This window comes from Chelonus insularis, unplaced genomic scaffold (genome assembly GCF_013357705.1).
Source record: "Chelonus insularis isolate UGA/USDA-ARS -01 unplaced genomic scaffold, ASM1335770v1 contig_94_pilon, whole genome shotgun sequence".
In the NCBI taxonomy this organism is placed as follows: domain Eukaryota; kingdom Metazoa; phylum Arthropoda; class Insecta; order Hymenoptera; family Braconidae; genus Chelonus; species Chelonus insularis.
The window spans coordinates 3,279,209-3,301,465 of NW_023276783.1; the positions used below are offsets into that span (position 1 = coordinate 3,279,209).

At 27.9% G+C, this 22,257-nt stretch overlaps 2 protein-coding genes across 10 annotated transcripts in view; both read left to right on the forward strand.

The window, feature by feature from the left end:
• The window catches only part of Rab26 (RAS oncogene family member Rab26), a 164,452-nt gene extending 155,430 nt beyond the window's left edge, over positions 1-9,022 (forward strand). For 6 of the 9 annotated variants that reach the window (XM_035092595.1, XM_035092594.1, XM_035092593.1 and 3 more), the window contains 4 exons: positions 5,861-5,969; positions 6,485-6,595; positions 6,705-6,846; positions 7,441-9,022. In XM_035092595.1, coding sequence (XP_034948486.1) covers positions 5,861-5,969; positions 6,485-6,595; positions 6,705-6,846; positions 7,441-7,561 — 483 coding nt within the window. In that variant the 3' untranslated portion in view covers positions 7,562-9,022. Of the gene's footprint in view, positions 1-2,973; positions 3,335-4,659; positions 4,771-5,860; positions 5,970-6,484; positions 6,596-6,704; positions 6,847-7,440 lie in introns of all 9 variants that reach the window. The other 3 variants (XM_035092600.1, XM_035092601.1, XM_035092602.1) reach the window with 2 other exon arrangements.
• A 949-nt stretch (positions 9,023-9,971) lies between these two features.
• On the forward strand, positions 9,972-15,597 carry LOC118072730 (zinc finger protein 62 homolog). Its single transcript, XM_035092829.1, has 3 exons — positions 9,972-10,267; positions 10,530-10,679; positions 11,157-15,597. The coding sequence occupies exons 1-3, from the start codon at positions 10,124-10,126 to the stop codon at positions 14,529-14,531; spliced, it is 3,669 nt and encodes a 1,222-aa protein (XP_034948720.1). The 5' UTR covers positions 9,972-10,123; the 3' UTR covers positions 14,532-15,597.
• Positions 15,598-22,257: the final 6,660 nt, after the last annotated feature.

A 22,257-nucleotide genomic window follows, 5' to 3' on the forward strand; every position in this document is an offset into this window, starting at 1 on the left:
AAAACAATCTTATAATTAAAAACTACAAGATAGTAGAAAAATACGATTATGAGTTTCATCTCAGACACATTTGTAGACAAATAAACTTGTGAAAGTTACAGAACTAATTTAATTTTCTGCGTTGACAATGCATTGTGGTTTGTGCGCGTGACGAAGCAACTAAGTAATACAGTATGTAGGCTATAGAACTGTAGACCATTGTCGTCATGAATGTACGAATGAAGGTGTATGGAGAAAGATACTCAGCTTTAGTGGAATACGTCTGTAACAGTACAGCAATGAGCAACAGTCGACGTGAACTAGTTGACCATTAATAGATTGTCACGACATACTAATACAGTAGGAGTCCACTAAGGCAATCAGTGCGTTAATTAGTATGTTAATTGCTGGCTGGAAATAATTATGTGGTTTTGCGATCGGGAATACACATTGTAGACCTTCGGGTAATTGATGACCAGCTTTATGAATAACAGATATTCAATGACGACACTGTATAGATGGAGATATATTATATTTATTTTTATTCATATAAATATTAATAATGTAATTTCATAAACCTTTTAAACCATTTTTTTAAAATTGCATTTTTAGTACCTTTTATTCATGAACATCTCACCTACTCATTTGAATCTTGTGATTGTTAATGACGTTGATGCGTGTTTAACGACCAATAGCATACTCTGAAAGGGCGTGATTAATTTTCATAATGGCGGACAGTTCAGTAATTAACACAACTTATAGTAAACATAAACGTTAAAATGTCAAACTTCAACCAAAGTAAATTTCTCTGCAACAAAAAAAATTTTTGCATACTAAAAAATTGATAGAAATTCTAATGATTAAAATATTCAGAATAACTGATAAATAATAAAGACATTTTGTTAGTAATCTCTTTTTGCTTAGTATAAAAAACAATTTTTCTATTTGTACACTGAATTATGAAGTACACTTAATGAGTCTCATTTTCGAAACTCCAAATTTTGATAAATATATGCACGTTTCAAGGTCTCTAGAGCCCGGTGCTATAGTTTTTAGGAAGACGTCTATATGTGTGTGTACATATTTGTGGTTAATTTTCGCCTTGCGTATTTTGAAAACAAATATAATTAGAACTTGATTGAGTTTTTATTAAAATTGGTATAACATTTTTTTTGTTGTGAATAAATTAACTGAATCAACGGAAACCTAGCTGAATTTTGCAATTGATAATCTGTGCTATTTACTCATACGGATTTTGAATATGGTGAGAGAAATTTTTTCTCTATTTTCATCTTCTTCATTTATCAATCAATTATTTATAGATATTAACGATAATATAAAAAACACTTATGATAAATTTGTTATTATAAGACAATGAAATAATTTATTCAACATTAATCTTTTAATAGTATTAAGAGAATTGCGTCGGCGGTGCTACAATGGATTAAAAAAAAATATTTCTAACAATTAAACATTTTTTCAATGATAATAAAATATTCTCAAGCTCATGATGTTAAGCTCTCGGATCACACCTAGACCAATATTTTCAATTTGTAAATATATAATAAATCATTTACCGTTAGCTAGGAGTTTGTGTATAAAAATAAAACTGATGTATGGATAAAAAATTTTATAAATATTCAGTTATTGTCGAGGTTTTATATTTTTCATTAAATCTTCTATTGAAATAACGGAATATCATAACAATAAATAATTATTTTACCAAACTTGAATCATAAATTTATATCATTATCATTGTCGATAATTAAAAATTTATTTTATTAAAAAATTGTATCAATGTTTTAGAAGCTTTTTCAAATGATTTAATAAATTAGAAAATAAAAAAAAAAATGTATGCTATAGCGTAATATCTTTCCTAACTATTCATAATAACATTTCTACTTTCATACTCTCAAGCAAAGATATTTGTTAATAATTATAAGCATATGGAAAATCAACTCATAAGAATTGCATATTATAAAAGCATTAATTCATGATAATTTATTCACTTGATAGTTTTATTTATAAATTAATTTTTAAAAAAAGTCAACATTTATTAAATAGAAGCCGGTATATATCTTTCAGAGAAAGGAATTTTGGAGTACAAAGACTTTAATTATCGCTAAATCAATTCTTCGAATCTGATATTATTCTCAACATTATATTACAATTATCAAGATGTTCTGATCTAAATTATTGTAAAATGAAGATTACACTAAAATTTTCAGTTTTTTAAAAAGTGAATAAGAAAATTGAAACATAAAAGAATGATCCTGTATGTCAATTTAATCGTTTATTTCTCTTTCCAACGATGTGTGACGCAACTGCACGTTCTTGGTCGCGTGAATCACGTGATAAGATGGTGTCAGTGGCCGAGCACAAAGCCTGAAGAGAGTGTATGTAGCCCTTGGAAGAGCTGTGTTGGGTCAGGGCGCCACTAGTCGGGTCGTTGATATATTCTCGATTCTTCATCACAGGTCCGGGTCTCTTCTCCACTCACTGATCGTCACGTGGGTGGACCCTAAATCGTGGCTTGGTCCCGCCTTGAGTCTTGTAAATTAACCTATCCTCCTCGATTTCTCTGTTGAATTTTTCATTTTAATCTGTGCACTACTTTAACGCTATCTTTATCATCATTCTATTATTACAAGCTTCAAAGCTTTTCAATATATTTTCAAGTTATTATTTTCTTCTTCTCGTAGTAAGAAGAGTAACTCATTATCCGGTTTTATTTCCTAATAGCAGAATAAGTTAATAATTACTTCCGTTTAATTCTCTCGGGATTTAATCAATTCCGCAGTCGATTTCCCCAACTTTCTCAGTCACAAATTCCAAAGTTCCGTTATAGTTGTTTTATTATTATTTTTTTTTTTAAGCTTCTTGATTTATTCAGAGAAAGTATTGAGAGGCTTTGAAGTCATCAGTAGGTTGTTTGAATACGATTTAAAAAATCTTTAAAGTCTTTGTTACTTACTTTTACGTTGCTTTTGTCAGTTGAATCTTAGCTTGGAGTTGAGTGACCCCTTGTTGGTACGCGAGGAGGCACAACGACAACGGCGGCAACGAGGAGTGGCCGAGAAGAAGAAGAGCAAATTGGTGCTCTTGGTAGCAGGAGCTCATGAATAGAATGGAGGGTTCAAATCGAAGTGTGCGTAGCAGGATGACGAGTCCCCCAGCGCATACTTCTGATTGGACAGCGACTAACTCCAGCTCGGCCTCACGGGGCCCCAACAACTCCTCAACGACTGTGGGCCCGTCCACAGGTGTAAGAACGGGCCCAGCGAGACGCCAGTTGTCTCAAGACGATCCCAACTCCCCACAGGCCCCACCCGAGGCGAAAGAACTCCACTTCAAGGTCTTTACTCCTGATACCATCACCTTTCTAATTTAAGCGTGACGTTTAAATTGACTATGTTGCTTCCCAGGCCCTACTGTCACGTAACTACTTTAACTCACAACCTCCTCTCCATTATTCTCTTGCTTTTTCTCTCTTTCTCTCACAGAGAAATCATTTGTTTTAAAGATAACTGAATTCTTTGAATTTTTACACGAATTTCGGCTTGTAATTAAATTAATTACAGATTTTGTTTATGCATTAATGAAAAGATTAGTTGAGTAAGAATAATATTTATTAACAATTAAAAAATAATTATTTATATTGAAAAAATAATTTGTTGATAATTGACATGTTTAAGTTGAATACGTTATTTTACAATTATTGATGAATAATAGAAATTTTAAACAAATCTTTTCATCAGTATATAAGTAAAAAGGTGTGATAAATTATGACTTGAGCAACAACCAAATCAATATATGCTTTTACTATTATTCTATAAAGTTAAAATTACAGTAAACTTAACCAATATCATGTAAAAAGATAATAAATAATTAAAAATTGAAATTTGAACGTCAGTTTATCAACAAATATTTACTTTTGTTTATTCAAAACCACTGTACAGATGATACGATTTCTTTCTCAAAAGTTCCAAATCATATTAAAAATAATGAAAAGTTTATTTACAATATTTTTCATCACATAAATATTTTCCCTTTGAATTTATAAAATCTCGTTAAAACAAAAAAAAATTGTTTAAAAGTTAAGCATAATTTAAATAGATTATATATTATTATACAAAGTCTAATTTCTTGGTGCATGAAATAAGAAAACCTTATTTAACATAAATTTATTATTTATTTTTCTCAGTGTAGTCTTTTAAATATTTTCTTACGTACTTAATCTTGTTTGTTCTTCAAGTTTATACAGTAATTGAATTATAAAGTTTTTTATATTTTCTTTTGCGATGAAAACGTCAATTCTATCGAACCATGCTTAACATCCTTGATGACCATCTTTCCAAGAATACTTTTCAAGTTGCCGCTAGATTTATGTATTTTTGCATCTTCTACCATTTTACTCCAAACTAATATATATGCATTAGTATAATACTTAAGAATAACATTATTCAATAATTTCTCTTAATTCAAAATTAAATATACATTTTTTATTTAATGTTACTCTAAATGTTATTTATTTATTCTAAAGTTGTTAATCTTTAGTTAAAGAATAAGTTCATCAGTGATATAAAATTAATATGTAAAGAAAAAGTTAAATTATGAAACCAATTTTACGCTTCAATGAGTCTTCAACAGAATTATTTACTCCATAATGATGCTAAACAGGTAATGCTTTTGGGTGATAGTGGAGTAGGCAAGACTTGCCTGTTAGTTCGATTTCGAGACGATCATTTTCTTTCTGGAAATCACATAAGTACCGTCGGTATAGATTTCAGGGTAAGAAATATAACAATAAAAATGTATTGCTCTCATTGTCTGTATTACACTGTAAAAATAAATGTATTAAGACATAACGATATCATATCTTACGATCGATTAAATGATAAAACATTTTTTGCCACTTACTTCAATATACACGGAAAGAAATCCTCTGGTATTTTTCTTTTGATCTTTACTGAGTATTTCATCGGATTATTAGGTAAAAATCCTCTCAGACACACTTTGAAGATGTAGAAAAAAAGAAATAATTTTCCGAGATATTAGTGATAAAAGATGAAGGCAATGATTGTTCACATCTTGCTTGTTAGGCAAGTACAGTAATCTTTCAGGAATTTTCTTTCCGTGTGTGAAACACAAAAAGTTCTGGTAATTATTAGCTTTTAGTATCTTCAGGGAATGAAAACAGTGTGAAAAGTACGATTACAAGCTATTCCAATTCTCTCCATACCTTATAACAAAAAGTAGAACCCAAAGTCTTTTACATTGGATCGAGAAGGTCATTGATGCTATCATGAAAAGCTTCACAATAAAAATCACCTTTTACGCATATTAAATTTACTACTCTTACATTAACTCTTAATTCTATGCTAATAATTATCAAAGAATTTTTTACAAACCTAAGTCTTAAATGTTTTAGCGATATTGATATGTTTGATGATCTAGATAAAAAATATTTCCAATTTTTATTTATTTTTAGAAAAGAAAATATCCATTAACTATCGCACAGTTTAACATTGTATAACATAATTATTCAGCTAGTAGAATAATCATGTAACCAATTCCATATGATATAACATCATTAAATTACATTCAGTGTTTGAATAACAACATGGAGTCTGTTTTTTATACCAATACTTTGAAAGAGAGAAATTATATTGACATTCAGAATCGTCATTATAATGTAATTAAATATTCCAACTTCATTTAAATCAGTAGCATAAAATGTGATATTAACAATTTAATTCATCTATTGGAGTATAAATAATGAATTCCATTGAATGGAGAATTTAATTGATGTCAAATCATTGTTCGTGACTGTCTGATGATGACGATGAAGAAAAATTAATGAAGGCAAAAATGATTACAGAATAAAGTGGTGGATGTAGGCGACATGAGAATCAAACTTCAGATATGGGACACTGCTGGTCAAGAGAGATTCCGTAGCGTGACCCATGCGTACTACAGAGACGCTCATGGTAATGGAAACAATATGTCTTGTTTGGTCAAGTTATCTTATTCTGAATCCCAATGAGATAGAAATAGACTGTAGTCGTGACCAATCTTAAGTGTAAACTGTTCGTGTTTTTATCATTTAAAGCAATCAAAAAAAAAAAAAAGAAAGATAACGTAAAAATTTATAATATATCATGCTCCTCTAAATAAATTGATTAAATTTCACTTCAAGATAACGTGTAATTTATGATTAAAAGTAACAAATCAAGGGTTGAAAGTAATCTTCCCAAACTTTCAGTGTCACTAATTAAACATAATATCCAAGTTTTTAAGAATATAACAATGACATCAAATAGTATGACTTTATATGAAACTTAATCTACTAATTATAGTAATATTTAGTAGTTGGTATACATAAATGTCTCAGCGAACATCTGAAATCAATTTCTGATGCTTTTTAAAGTAGAAATTTATATTGAATTTAAAATGCGTGAATCCAGAAGCGTGACTGCATAATAGATGAGCGACTGGTTTTCAGCGCTGCTCTTGCTCTACGACGTGACGAACAAGACTAGCTTTGATAACATCAGGGCCTGGTTAAGCGAGATCCGGGAATACGCACAAAGTGACGTAGTTATCATGCTTCTTGGTAAGTACTTTAGTGTGCTCTTGATAAACTGATAATAGCAACGAGTGATTTTATCACATATTTTATGTTTATAAATTATTGTAATCACATGACATTCCTATCTCTCTAGGCAACAAGACGGATTGCGGAAATGAGAGAGTGGTCAAGAAAGAGGATGGTCAGCGTTTAGCGGATGAGTATCAAGTTCCATTCATGGAGACTTCAGCAAAGACTGGTGTGAACGTTGATTTAGCTTTCTTGGCAATTGCAAGGTCATTATATATAACGAATCATTTCTATAGTTCTTAAAAGGAATATCATTTTTTCGTTATTTAAATTCCTGTGTTTCTCAAGAGTTTAATAAATCTATTTATTGAAACTTGAAATTAAATAAATGTAATGAATCAACAAAATTATCATTAAATAAATTTTTCTGTCATGCTAGAAGTAGATGAATTATCTAATTAGTATTAAGTCAATATTAATTAGTATTAAACAATCATTTATCTAATTGCAAAGTTTTAGATGACAATACTACATAAATTTATGTAAATCAAAGACCAAGATTATTAATTAAAGTAGCTATCTGTTTGGTATAATTAATTATAATTCAGTAAATTGGTTTAACTGAATACAATCTCTGGTAGTGCTTACATTAGATAAAATGCTACGCTCAAGCTATGTTTATTTTAGAAAGGAAAATATATTAATTTTTTGATCACAATTACTTTGTGTTAATGATAACAATAATATAGAAATTGAAAACATTGTTCTATGTTGAAAATAACTACGAATTGATACTAATCTACTATGTGCATGATTGTACTTTTATGATGTTAATTAAGACCTTTTGTTTATATCAACAGGCAATTACAAGCCCGCAAAAGTGAAAATCCTGATGAAACCAAGTTCAACGTACATGAGTACGTACGTCAGCAGTCACAGAGTAGAAGTACCTGCTTTAGTACGAATTGCCAGACGACCTGAATTGTGCGGCCGGTTTTCTGCGCAAACAATAGTAGCGTTTGCAACGGTCTCTTTCTCGTCAAACTGTTGGGGGAATCAGGGATCACACATTGAAATTCGTTGAATCGTAACCACAGTGGAAGTGTTACAGTTTAAATGACAAAGTTTCCAGGGTGCAGGATGCCTAGAAAAAAAATATATATATACAACACAAATAAATTAAACACAATTAACAAAAAATGTTATAAGTTAAATTATTTAAATATTCAAAAAGAAAAAAACCAAGACTGGTGCTTGGGTCTATATGATATTAATGTAGTTATTGAGATGACAACATAAATAAATAATGAAAATGAATACAGTGATGTAGCTTACATTGAAATTAATGTACTAGAGTATTACATGTATATTCTTAAAATATTAGATGATATATGATTTCAATGAGTATTAGAAAAGTTCTAGAATTGTCATAATTCAATGTTTTTGAATTATTTTTCAGATTAATTTTATTCCACCAAAATTTGATTAGAACAAAACTACTTTATATTTACATGAAGCATGATAAAGTTATTAGCAAATTATGAGCTTTTTAATGAATTATTTTTATGATGAAAATTGTTTTTATAAAAATATTTCAAAACACAGATGATTTGAATTAAATAATTACATTCAAGCATAAGTCCATATTGAATAGAGGTTTCAGCTGATAATATGCCTTAATTTTTAAAAATACAATTTTTGTAAATTATATATTCATTTTTCAACTGCAGAAGAGTTAGATTAAAGGAAAAAATTCTTAATATATAAAGAAACTAAACCTTGGTAGCAAGAAATTTTTGTGAATTAAATTATCTATGTTACTCAAGAGTTAATTCTCAAATAATCTTGAACAAATTACTGCTATATCAAATGCCTATGTGTAATTAATATTGATATGTAGCCATAGCAAATTTATTGTTAAGATGGGATCAAAATTTATCTTAATTGACAAGAACCAAAGAACGATATAGTACTCCAAAACTTTTTGTTAACAAAAAAAAGTTATTTATTATATAAAATAGTAAAGTGTATTTATTTTTCAAGATGAAGAAAAATCACCAATTGCTTGAAGGAATGAGTAAATAAGATTTAGATGATGTCAGAGGTGAAATGAAAATTTTGTTGCAATGTTACATGGATGTATATTAATTAAATGTATATCTTCAATGTCTGCGCTGCAAATTTATAAGACTTAGAATGAGCGTGCGACAACATAATACTTGTTATTTATACGCAACTGTAACACTCTAGAAGCTTGCACTAATTTAATTTATCTCATCGTCTGTATCGTACAAAAGTATCTCAAAATATGTATCCAATATCACGATGAAATTCATTTCAGATCTTCATATGATTTAAAACAGATGTAAGCTTTTTATTACATTATTCTGCTTTACAACAAAAATAATGATTGTATTTTGTATTATCAGTATATTATTAATTATGCACAAACAAAATCTAATATGTTTTCTTGTAAGAATCAATTTATTGATGATATTATAATTGTATAATAATTATGTTGCAAAAATTTGTTAATTATTTTACAATGTACTGAAAATAAAATTTCTATAGAATAATTAATTTTCTTTTATTCATTGTTTTAAAATAATTAATATTTTTTATTTTGAAAAGTTTAACTTTTCTTTGTTCTGATATTAATGATGATGTCGTACATTTAATTAAACTTTTAAATAAGAGGAACTTGTGTTTTGCTGGAGTTTGCTAAATGAAATTTTTCAAAGCATATCAAAGAAGTTGTGGCCTTAACAGAATCGATCGTTACGTACTGTATAATTAATTCTCATATGACTTTGACATTCAACCGTTCAGAAAAAAGATACTTTTTAAAAATTTATATTTCTAAATCAAAGTAAAATACAAGTAAATCTAAATATTTAATTTATAGCAGATTATTTTACTCAACTGATTAATAATTCTTAATAACAATAAATTAAAATTAACAAAAAGTAAATCACATTGAAAATTTCTGATTAATTTAATATTTATGAATAAATGTTGAAACTATCAGTAATACCTCATTAAGTTGGTTATAAATTAATCATTATTGAGTTATTTTGATTTATAAAATTACAGTAATATTGATATAATAAAACAGAACTGATATATTAGCATAACAGTTCATTATCAATTTAAAAAATTTCAATCATTACCAGGAATTGAATGTTTTGTTTAATATTTAATATAAAATGACTCCAAAATATTATTCGATATATCAATGTGATTAATAAGATATTTACAAATCCAAAATCGATGCAAAAACAGACTATCAACGCCATCTATCGAGATCGACTGTACAACATGACGCCACATCGGTACGAATGTACATGCGCAGAATCTTCTGCTCAAAACACGGAAACGTAGGGAAATGAACCGCTCGATTGTAGCGTTCAAATGTCGGCAAATGTCGGCTAGCAAACAAAACGTTGCGTCCCTAACCTGCTGCAGTGTGGATCAGTTAAAGTAACCAAGCACCAGTGGCGGCTATTTGTAATATTATCAAGTTGTGGGGACTAATCATCCAGAATGGATGATGTAGTCGAGTTTGAAAATGTTGAGGACCTGTGTAGGTTGTGTTTGTCGAAGGATGAGCCAACATCATCAATATTTGGCGTCCAAGAGTCATCGGTGCCATTGGCCGACAAAATACAAGCATGTCTGTCGATTGAGGTAATAATTCATCTGTTGTAACATCTTATTCATTCATAAATAATCAAAACAAATGTTGTACAACTATTGAATGTCGGAATAATACATTGACTGCTATAAATACCATAAAGGCGAGCTAGACCTTAAAGCTACTGATAACCATTAGCAGCTTGGAGAAGCGACGCCGCATGTTGGTCAATTCTCAGCCAGAGAAAGCGTGTATGCACCCACGTGCTTATTAATTGATTATTCATATATTTAGTTCATTATGTATTTGTTTTAGATACTATCAAATGACAAGTTTTCCAAGGTGATCTGTATAAACTGTGTAAAAACTGTTAATCAATGGCATTCGTACAAGGAATCTTGCCTCAGGTCTCAGGAAAAGCTACAGAGATGGCTTGCAAAGCAAACCAATACATCTGTTGGCTTAGTAAGTAACTTATAGTTCTTTTTATCTTCTAAGAGACTTTTCTCTTTGCTTTCTCAGAATTAAAATGATCATCATACTTTCTTGCATGCACAAATTAATATTGCATCAGACACTGAATTTTTCTTTTAGATATTTTTTCAATTTTTAATATAATATTATTATTATTATTATTATTATTATTATTATTAATAATAATAATAAAAAAAATTTTTATTTTCGTTTCTTAAATACCAATTTTCCAAGTTAATTAAGTCTTTCAGAATTTTCAATAAATTCATAAAATCATCAACTTTAATTAAATTAATGAGTTAAAACAAAACAGTTTCATTGTTTACATAACCTATAAATTGTTTTTTACATTCGTTATATATGATGATAATTATGACGATTAAAAACTAACATACTAGAAATTTTTAAATACATTTATTTAACTGAATTTATTATAATATAATTTATTAATTATTTTTTTTGTAACAGGTTACAAATATAAAATCGGAACCAATGGATGTAGAAATGTATGCAGACAATGTAGAAGTAGTAGAGATGTCTGCGGTTGAACATGACCGTAGAATTCCTCTAGTAGAGAATGAAAAAGGACCTGTTTTACGTGGACATCGTCGTCGTAAATCACATAACGTAGCTGTTAATTCAGGTAAAAATAAAGACATTCAATCTGAACGATTACTTCACCTAGCCGATGTAAAAAATGAACTCACTGATGATGATGACATTGACTGCAATGTTAATGTTGAATTCGTGGCTGAAAGTGAATTATTAATTAATCCAATGGCTCTTGGAGCTAATAAGAATATGGAACCAGATTCAACGCAAAAGTTTAATGTTTCAAGAGCTGTAAAAAAGAAAGTAAGAAGAGGACCTCATACTCACTTTAGAGGAGTTAAGGTTTACAAACAAAGATGTCCATACTGCCAAATTACTCTTCACTCAAAAACCTCTTATGCAAAACATATCGAAAGATATCATGATAAAAATTCGAACAATTCTAATTCTTCAGCCATGCCAAAGTCATCTACAGCAACTCGTAATGGTTTGTCTTATTCAAATAAAAATGCAATTCAAGTACAACAAAATTCTTCAGTAGTTCAAGAAGAAGAAGAAATAGAAGATGTGGAAGAAGAGTTGGTAAACTTGGAAAAAGATGCACCATTAACACAAGTCCAAGAATCTATTATCAGTCAGCTAAAAACCTTTTCTTGTTATGCCTGTCAACAATCATTTAATGACCGACGTAGTACTTTAAATCACATCAGACAACATATGCCTGATCTAAGACCTTACACTTGTATTGCTTGTCTCACTGAATTTCCTGATCGGTCTATTTACAAGCTCCACTGTGGTGCTTCCTTTGAATGTGCTATGAAAATAGCTTTGGTGGTTCCCAAGCACGGAACTGAGAAATATTTTACCTGCAATATGTGCCTGAGACCAATGCCAAATCGAAAAGAACTTTTAAGTCACTTGGCTAAACATTCTGACAAACAGTATGAACAACTAACAGCACCTAAAAGTCCACCAAAACTTAAACCTATTCATCAAAAGGCAAGTTCTAACACTACAGGACCTTATCGAAATGGAGATCCAGCTCATAATCATACTTGCGATTACTGTGGAATGATTTATAGATACAAACCGAATATGATTAAACATCAAGATCTCTGTAAACGTCTTCCCCCTGAAGAAAGGACTTCATACCGATGTGTTAATTGTGGAATGACATTCTTAGTCTTTAAGAAATTCCAATCTCACATTGCTACTGAACATAACAAGAAGGATTTAGTTTGCTTTGAATGCAATGCGAAGTTTAGATTCTCTAATGAATTCTTAATTCATCATCAAAAGCACAGATTGTCTAATAAAGCAGCAGAAACTCACAGCGAAAATCATTGGAACAAAGCTCCAGCAATGAAATTCGCATGTGCGGTTTGCCCGGAGGAATTTTCAACTAAATCTGAGTTAACGGAACATAGAAATTCTCACTTGAAAGTTAAAATCTTTTCTTGTAGCATTTGTAGAAGGATGTTTGGTAATTCTCAAGCACTTCAAGAACACATGAACGATCATGGCCCAACAGAGATTGATCCTAATATATCAGCAGTAGATTTTCTTGATAACGAAGCAGATGATCCGAATGCAAGTGGATGGTCAGTAAATTCAGATCCAGGTGGACGAAGTACTGAGTGTACGACGTGTGGTAAAGTTTTTGCAAATTATCCCAATCTCCGTCGCCACATTCAATCAGCTCATTCTAGAATAGATGAAAGATTTGATTGTTTCAAATGTTCTAAATCATTCACCAATGAAGATGAGTGGAATCAACATGAACAAACTCACAAAGAAAACTTAGGTCATCGTTGTAATTATTGTAAGAAGAGATTTGAGTCAAAAGAATCTTGGGAACATCATCAGAGAACAGTGCATGGAATAACTGAAGAATCCTCTGCTTGTGACATATGTGGAAAACAGTTTGGTAATGAAACATCTTTGAAAATCCATCGAGGACATCACTTTAGAAGAGATTCAAGACTTAGTATCAGAAATATGCCTCATCCAATGGATCAGGTACAAGTGGAGCTCAATGATGAGTCAGTTCCGCCTCTAGAATCTTCCGGAAGAAGTGTTAGAGCATCTAGAAAAGCTTTTTCCAATGGATCGTCACCAAAGGCTTCAGCTTCTGGTAATCTTCAGTGCCAAGTATGCGATGACCGATTTTCTGATGTGCATGATCTTCGAAAGCACTTATGGGATGTTCATTGTGCTAAAACTAAACCAGAAAAATCATTTACGGGTGAATTGCAATGTGAATTGTGTACTAACATTTTCCCTGATGAAAAAAGCCTTGAGGAACATATGAAATGGCATAAAGAAAATCCAATTCTTTCAGACGGTTTACAAAGGCCTGTTGACATTTCTTGTGATATCTGTGGAAAGTTTTATAGTTCAACTAAAGCTTTGTGGAAGCATAAAAAGCTTCATAAAACTACCGGTAGTGGAAATATGAAATTTAATTCAACTAAAAAACCACAGCCTACGCAATATCCTTGTCCAGTTTGTCGAAAAGTTTTTGGTAATGAAACTTCCATGAAAAAACATAAAGCTGCTGCTCATTATGCTCGTCGTACAATTTCTGTTTTTTCTCCATCACGTAAACCGTCCACAAGTAATGAAGAAGAAGATATTAAACCTAAAAGACCGAAACTGGATTTTGATATAATTCGTAAAGCTTATAACTTAGGTGAACCTTCCAGCAGTTTTAGTTCTAATAGCTCAAATAAGAAACCAGTTACTTGTTCCATTTGCAAAAAATTGTTACCAAGTATGAGTTCATTATATAAACATAGACAGAATGTTCATAAACATGGTCATAACAAATCTCTTCCTGCTTCCATTGATGATGAAATGTATGATCAGAAAGGTGTGCCTTGCAGTGAATGTGACAAAATCTTTTCTAATTTATCTAATATGAAACAACATTTTACTAAAGTTCATGGAAATGGCGGTAAGCATTATTGTACTATGGAAGATTGTAATGAAGTGTTTAATTCGCCGTTAGCTAAACAGTCGCATGAAAAAATTCACATGAACATTCTTTATAATTGTACCATATGCTCTAAACATATGTTTTCGCGTACTGCCATGATTAAACATCTTATGACTGATCATAAGTCGGAGTACCAGCCCAATATTGAAAAACATTTATACAAAAAAACGGACCTCAATAGTTATGTAGTGAAAGGAGCTGAAGGCCGAGTGTGTCCCATTTGTAAAATTACTTATCCTAATATTAAAGCTATGAAAATTCATTACCTTAAAATTCATGAAAGCAACAGTTAAAATACAAATTATTATTAAATTATCTTTGCTAAAGAGGTTTATGTAGAAAGAGAGACAAAATGATTTTTTTAAAAAGAAAAATTACGTTCGAGATATTTCATTCGACAAATATACAAATTTTTTAAGGAATCGATAAAACATAAAAATATAAACTTTGTAAATAATTGCTTATTTGCTTGAACGAAATAAATAATCAACTAAACTTAGTTGAAGATGGCAAATAGAAAGTTAATTTATTTAAAAGTAGAAAAGTAGACATGAAATCATTTATGATTGATTATAATAACAAATATACGTTGGATAATTAATCATTTATGTCTACACTATTTCTTTTAAAACAAAATACAATCTAGAAAATCATTTTCTGTCTCTGTAAAAGTTTCGATATGCATAATGAAACGAAGAATAATTTTTTCAACAAAGCCACACTTTAGCATCTCTATAATGAAGCTCGTAAATTACGAGTTTGTAAATAGTTATTTCATAATTCATCTTTTACACTCTTATTATTACAATTATTATAACTATTATTATTAATCATTCTTAATTAAAAAACCAATTATAAAAACTTATTTTAAATTAAATTTGTCAGTTAGGATTTATTGATAATCCTTCATATTGTACGAAAATTTCATTTAAAATTTAAACAAATCTTTCTATTTTTTATTTAGTAAGAGAAATGTTGGATTTTAAAAACTGTGTTGCTTCCTTTAAATAAAATAAAATTTATCACAAACAAGAATGTTGTTTTAAGCCAATCCAAAAAAGAATATAAAGTATAAATAACGATAAAACTGAAACTGAAGTAAATAATGAAACATACAAAATAGTAAATAAACTGCAGTTGGTTGTAAATCTCGGAATGAGAGACAATAAACGGATGTACACGTTGAATGGAGGTACGAGGTAGTACGAAAATATATTTTACTTTGTTTATTAAAATGTAATGTACTACTGATTAAGCCTTAGATGTTGAATCACTGGTTTAGTCATTAGAAATTTAGAGTGTAAGATACGGTGTAATTTTGACGGAGTAATAATAAATACATGACCATTGAATAAGTAATTATTTTTTTTGTTTTAACTTTTCAATTTAACTCCTTTTGTAATTTTTTACAATAGACTGTTCTTCATAGATAAAAATATATTTATAAAAACAAAATATTGATTTATTTTTCAATAAGTTTTAAAAAATAAACTGATAATTAATTTTAAAATGTAATTTATTTAAAGTAATTACTCGTTTAGTTATATATAAATATAATAAAATAAATTATTTAAAGGATAGTTTTAAGGTCACCTTAATATAAAACAATTGATCATAAAGAAATATTCATAGATTTTTATGAATGCACAAAACATTTTAATATAAACTTAAAAATTTGTACAACAATATGAAAAATTATAGACTATTATACATATATGTATGCATATAAGACATATATTATTTTATTAAATTACTTTTTTTAAATTTAATTCACTATTAGAAGATTTTTGATACATATATGAAATATAATTTTGAATCTTAACAGGATGGAAATCTTGCACATCTCACTAATTAACAATTAAATATATATAGAAATATCAATTGAACTGTATTTAATTTAACTTCTATATGATCCTTTATACTGAAATAAATTAATGAAAATAACAGTTAAATAGATATAAAATAAATGAGAACGATAATCAATAGAGTTATTCAAAAGATATATTATTATATAAATAATAATGTTAACTGATAATTGTTTATAATTTTTGTATTGCATGACTTAAGTTTATAACGTTGATCTACATGTGATTTCTCACACCAATAATTCACTCCTCGTGTTCACGTCATGTATAACATTATTATTATCATCATATAATGCAAGCAATGAAAGTTTGGTGTTGAAAATACACAACTTCACACTATTTTATAGTTATATTTTGACTAGATCATTAAATGAATGATATATTCAATAAGTAAACAATTTATTATTCACGCATAAATGCATACATATTTAGCAATAAAAATTAAATTGTTTATTTTAATTCTATCTCTCGTTTGAATATTTTATTGTTATATACATTCTGATGACACATATAGAATTAGGCCAGATGTTTTTGTTTCGGTATTTATATTTTATTCACTTATCATTGATTTTCTTCGTCTCGTGTGCCTTTCGCTATTTCATTTCTAGTCTTGAACAATGTTATTTTAATGTGAAAATTAATTAAATAATTATTTTTAAGTCTAATTCATTGGAATTTCAGTAATTTAATAGAAATAATTAAGTTTTTTTGTTCAATTGAAATTACATTTAGAAGACTAAAAAAATATTTAAGAAGTTTTTTTTTTTTATTAATAATTAATGTAAGGTATTAAATTTTATTATTTATTAATAGTTTTGATTTTTTGAGTATATTTTAAGCCAAATAATTTTCCTTCAAAAAAGAAACAAAATGGTAAAAATTGAAATTATTTTTAGCAACCAAACAATATATGTATTGATAAAAAATCATTCCTTAAAAAATAAAAATTGTTATATTTTTATATAAAATTAAAGAATCAAGATATCTCTTTTCTCCAGTAAATTTACACAGAATAACCTGGCATTCAGAAACTAAAATATCTTGAACTATTCAACGTCAATCAGTGAACTAAAAACTGATTATTTATAAATAAATCTTTATTTAATAAAAAAAAATGTCTGTATGAAATAAATAAATTAATTAATACAAAACAAAATCTTTTATCAATACATAAAATTTTTTTTACGTCTAGCATAATTTTCATGAGGTCATGGAACTGTTGAATTACATAACAACCAGACAAACTTTAAAAAGCTTGAGTTCTTATACTAAAAGAATAGAAGGAAATAAAAAAAGAACTGCAAATAATAATGATAAGATACATACGTAGAGGATCGATCAAACTTATAATTGGCCCGTGTGCTAGCTTACTCAGTGCTCTAATAATAAATCGTGCTCTATCGACCTCCTTGCAGAGATAACACACGGCCTACTTCCGGTTTTAGGCTCCTCACAAGAGTCGCGTGTCGATCGATTTACCTTTGTTATATTTTTCGCGAACTCTATAACCAATCCTTCACCTTTCATGTATTTTTTATATTTAATAGACTAAACCTTCAAAAGTTTAGATATGTTTTTCTTTGTTCTTTTTTTTGCTTGATCTTTTGTTATTTTATATTTTCTAGCACTTTTGTTTCTGTTAACACTGTTATTTGGTTATTATTTTTTTAATGATCGTCAGTCATGTTAATCTTTTTCCTTTGTACATTTTAGTTACGAAGGATCCTCGTCGTTTAACATTTAATTAAATCTACTAACAATTATATTAATTTGATTAAATTTTTAAAATCATGTACAAGATGTAGCTGCGCTGTTGAAAAATTTCAATATTAATTGGAGACCCGGTGTACTAATTTTAACGACTAAAAACACTGGCTATCGAACGTTACGTCACACTCATTAATATAAAAAGAGATTGTATTTATTAAGAAGTCGTATGACATATCGACATCGAATCAACTGCTTTATCTGTTCATCAATTTATAAATGATCTCAATACACGTAATCTTATGAAAATTACTCAACCAAGTTTGTCTTTTTTTTTCATTTAAATATCCTCATGATTTTTAATGTTGGATTAATGCATCAACTAAATTTACAGAGTATTCAACTGATTGAATATTTATTACTTAATTTTCATTTTGATGTTCAATGCGTGGAATAATCGTTTTTAAATGTTTTAAAATTATTAAAATTAAGTTGTGCATTGATCCAATACTTATTATTGAATTGGTTCATAATAATAGATTTTCAGTGAGTTTTGAATGTTTGTAATTATTGAAATAATCTTAATGGTTTTGAATTCAATTTATTCAGTAAATTCGAGTCATTTTGTGGTTGTGATGAGTGTGGAGAAAAATTCAAGAAGACTATTTTTGTAAAGATATTGTGAGAATAAAACTTACAATAACTTGAAACAATGATTTTTTTTTTAAATTTAATTATTGAATCTCAATAAAATTTTTAACTGCTACAACTTTAGTTGACTAAGTAAATATAATTTTGAATATTTAAATGTATTTTCAATACATGGATTGTCAAAAAATTAATTAAAAATGAATTATTTATAATCATTTAATTCAAAATGTATAAATTAGATACTAGATAATTTTTATACTCAATCTTTTTCTTTATAGAGTTTTGAATCTACAAAAATATTCTTCTTTAAATTTTCTTCATTAAGTGATATAAAAATTTGTCAATGAGGATCATAGTATTAACAACAATGCTCTTGTAAATTCAAAAAAATTTAATAATTATTCAAATACTGACGAGGATGATTTTAAGCTTCGCAATAACTCACAATAAATTTTTTTCAATAACAATATTTCAAAAAATCAATTTGAAATTTAAAAATCTGATTAACAATTATTATATGAACTTTATACAAAATACACAAAACTTTAATTCATTGAATTATTAAATTCTTCAAATCAAAAGATATATCACTTGCAACAATTATATTTTAGTATAATAAATAAATACAATGTTGAATAATTTTTTGGCATTCAGAATACGTATGTGAGAAGGCGCACGCGTCGACGAACGATTTAACGATGCGTTGTTACACATAAATATGCTTAGTGCAAGTGAGTTTTACATACATAGATATGTTTAACATGAAAATACAACGCTGCAACTTGCAGTACATATGCTCTCTCGTTCGATATTGAACGCCACTCCTTTTTTTTTTATGTTCCTCGAACACGATTGCATGATCCTAAAATTTGTTTATTTCATTAAGTGAAGGATATTTTTTCTTTCTTTTAAGAAAGAGAGGAGAACAAGAGACACCAATAGTTACAGAAAATAAAGAAAATGACTTATCAATAATAATAAATATTATCATGCGTATAATATAACGCGCAAAAATTTTTTGTAGAAAATTACATCTATTTCTACGTTTGAATAACTTTTAATTTTATTTATTAATAATTTTGTTTCAAGTAATAATAATAATATATCATTTATTTATTTATTTATTAATTATTCTCCTAAATGAATATATTTATATTTAAAAATCTAAAATACGTAAAGGGACACACACCCTTTTCTAAAAACTAAAATATTTTCAATATTCAAATATTCTTTTTGATGTATGAAAATTCGTGAAAAATTATCTAGAACTCGTGTGTGGACGACCGCGTCTATTTATTTAAATATATTCATGTATTATTTTTAGAAGCGTCAGGTAATTTTTTTCCTTCAATTTCAAAAATTTCGAAGGAATTTTCAAAATTATTTTTACATAAATTAAGCTTTATATTTATGTTTTTTTTTATTATTATTGCATTTGTTTCATTAAAACTAAACATAAAAGTGGAAGAATATGCATAATACGTGGTCGTTGTACACGATGAGATACAAGGAGATTTTTCTGTATTTTTTTTTTTGATATTTCACCTATTAACTATTATCCTAAAGATATCTATTATCAGATACATAAATATAAATACAAGGATATATAGATTATATTCTCATGAATTGTTTTAAAATTATTTTAGAATATAAAATTGAATATACACGGTACAATGTGATACAAGATTTTTTTGACGTAAAATAGATTTTTTTTCTGTTTCAAATTTTTTTTTTTAATCAATTTTTTTTTTTAAATATTTAATTATGACTATATAGAATATTATTACATTGTAATACATTATTTAAGTATTAATCGTATCACTTTGCTTTACTCGCAGTAGACGTAAATTCTAGGTCACAGTCATTCAAAAGTATTTTATTTTTTTCTTCTCTAGTTACGTAAAAAATATAAAGAGAGACTTTTCTTCTTGTATTGTTATTTTTTATTTGTTTTATTCAAATGACGATATAAAAACATTGGAAAATTCCATGAAAAATAAAAATGATCAAAAATGCAAAACTTCTGTCTACAGATGAGAATTAATAAATAAAAAATAAAAGTCAGATGAAATGAAGAATTTAAACATCCAACGATCATTTACAAACTCAAATGGCAACGTGCCCAGTAATGTTTTAAAAATGCAAAGCATCAACATTTGTACGCGTGGTAAGGATTGTTGGGCTTACAATGAATATAGTCTTACTATTTAACACGATAGGATAAATACATTTATAAATATTCCATCCATGTGGATAAATCAATGAATTATTTAAAAACTTATTTACTTTTAATTATTTTTACTGTCATGTTTTATCGCCAAAATTTCGTTATCAATTTATATTCACTGAGTTGGTCGAAAAGAGGTCAAATTTCAATCATTCAAATATTACCTATCAAGTAATATCTTTTTTTTTAAATATTCTCCAAGATTTACAATTGTTTAAATATTCTTTTAGATCAATTATCAATTTTTGCTCAATTTTTTAAAACACCAATAAATGATTGAAATTTATCTGACTTACTTTTTATGAATTAGAAAGTCTAGATAAAAGTGACTAAATATTAAGTTCAATTTGATTAACTATAATACGAAATATCTAAATTATATAACAACTTTTGTAAGCTCTATGAGCAATAAAACTTTTAAAATTCATTATTTTGGCAAAAATAATCCATTACGCACCATTTAGAATTTTTTTTTATCATCTGGAAGATCTTAAATTATGATATAATAACAATTGAAATGGATCTCTACTTTTAAATTCATAAAAAAAGAACAACAATTTTGGAAACCTTCAATTAGTACTGGATACCTGGTCCATTAAACCATGCCTGTGAATTTAAAAACAATAACAGACTTAATAATAAATAAAATGAAAATAATTCCATGATTACTATTTATCAAAGGTTACGTAAATAAAGTAAAAGAAAAATGGAAAATGACGTTGATGAAATTGGATGCGATGTATGAAGGATATTTTATATAAAATAAATCCTGTCATTCCCCATTGAAATAGTCCCCAATCAATGTAATATATCGATTTACACACGTTCTTATTCAATAGCTTTTTTATTGTTTTAATTATAAAGAAGTAACAAAGAATAATAATTTTATGATATCATCGTACTCTCTCTTTTTTTCTCATTTTGTCACTATATGTAGTATTATTATTTATTATATTAATATATTTATATATTATTTATATTCATTAATATATTAAATATTGTGGCAAATATTTATAATATGTATAATTAAACGTTATCTACTGCTTACACGCGCTTTAAAAACGAGGCGAATACTCGAGTCTAAGGTCATTGATAGCGACATATAATCTAAGATGGTAAAGTTTGTATCGCCTTTAATATCAAATCCAAATACCAACTTGTGTTTGATGACTCGAGTTTATACTAATCAACGAATCAGCGTGATTTCAATGGCTAAAGAACATTTTTTAGTTTTTCTCTTTAATTGTTTATCGTTTTACAATTTTTAAATATTTAAAAAAATTTGACTATTTTTATTAGTTATGTTCTTTCTTTTATTTGTTTTCACGCCAATTCTCTTTCATTCCGCTAATAAAAAAACGACAACATTTAAACTACCGATAGTATTCGAATGATCTAAACTACAAAATTCCAACAACTAATTCGAGGACGCCATTGATTACCAGAATTAAATATTTATTAATATTTTGATATTTTTACTAATTATCTGGCGTCTTATTTTTCATTAATTCGACCTTGACTTTCTTCTATAGAAACACACATCGCGTTGATGCGACTCGGAAGGAAATT

Coding starts and splice junctions, on each gene's coding strand:
- LOC118072730 (XM_035092829.1), top strand. CDS start 10,124: ATGGATGATGTAGTCGAGTTTGAAAATGTTGAGGACCTGTGTAGGTTG. Junction 10,268..10,529: donor AAGCATGTCTGTCGATTGAG/GTAATAATTCAT, acceptor TATTTGTTTTAG/ATACTATCAAATGACAAGTT. Junction 10,680..11,156: donor CCAATACATCTGTTGGCTTA/GTAAGTAACTTA, acceptor TTTTTGTAACAG/GTTACAAATATAAAATCGGA.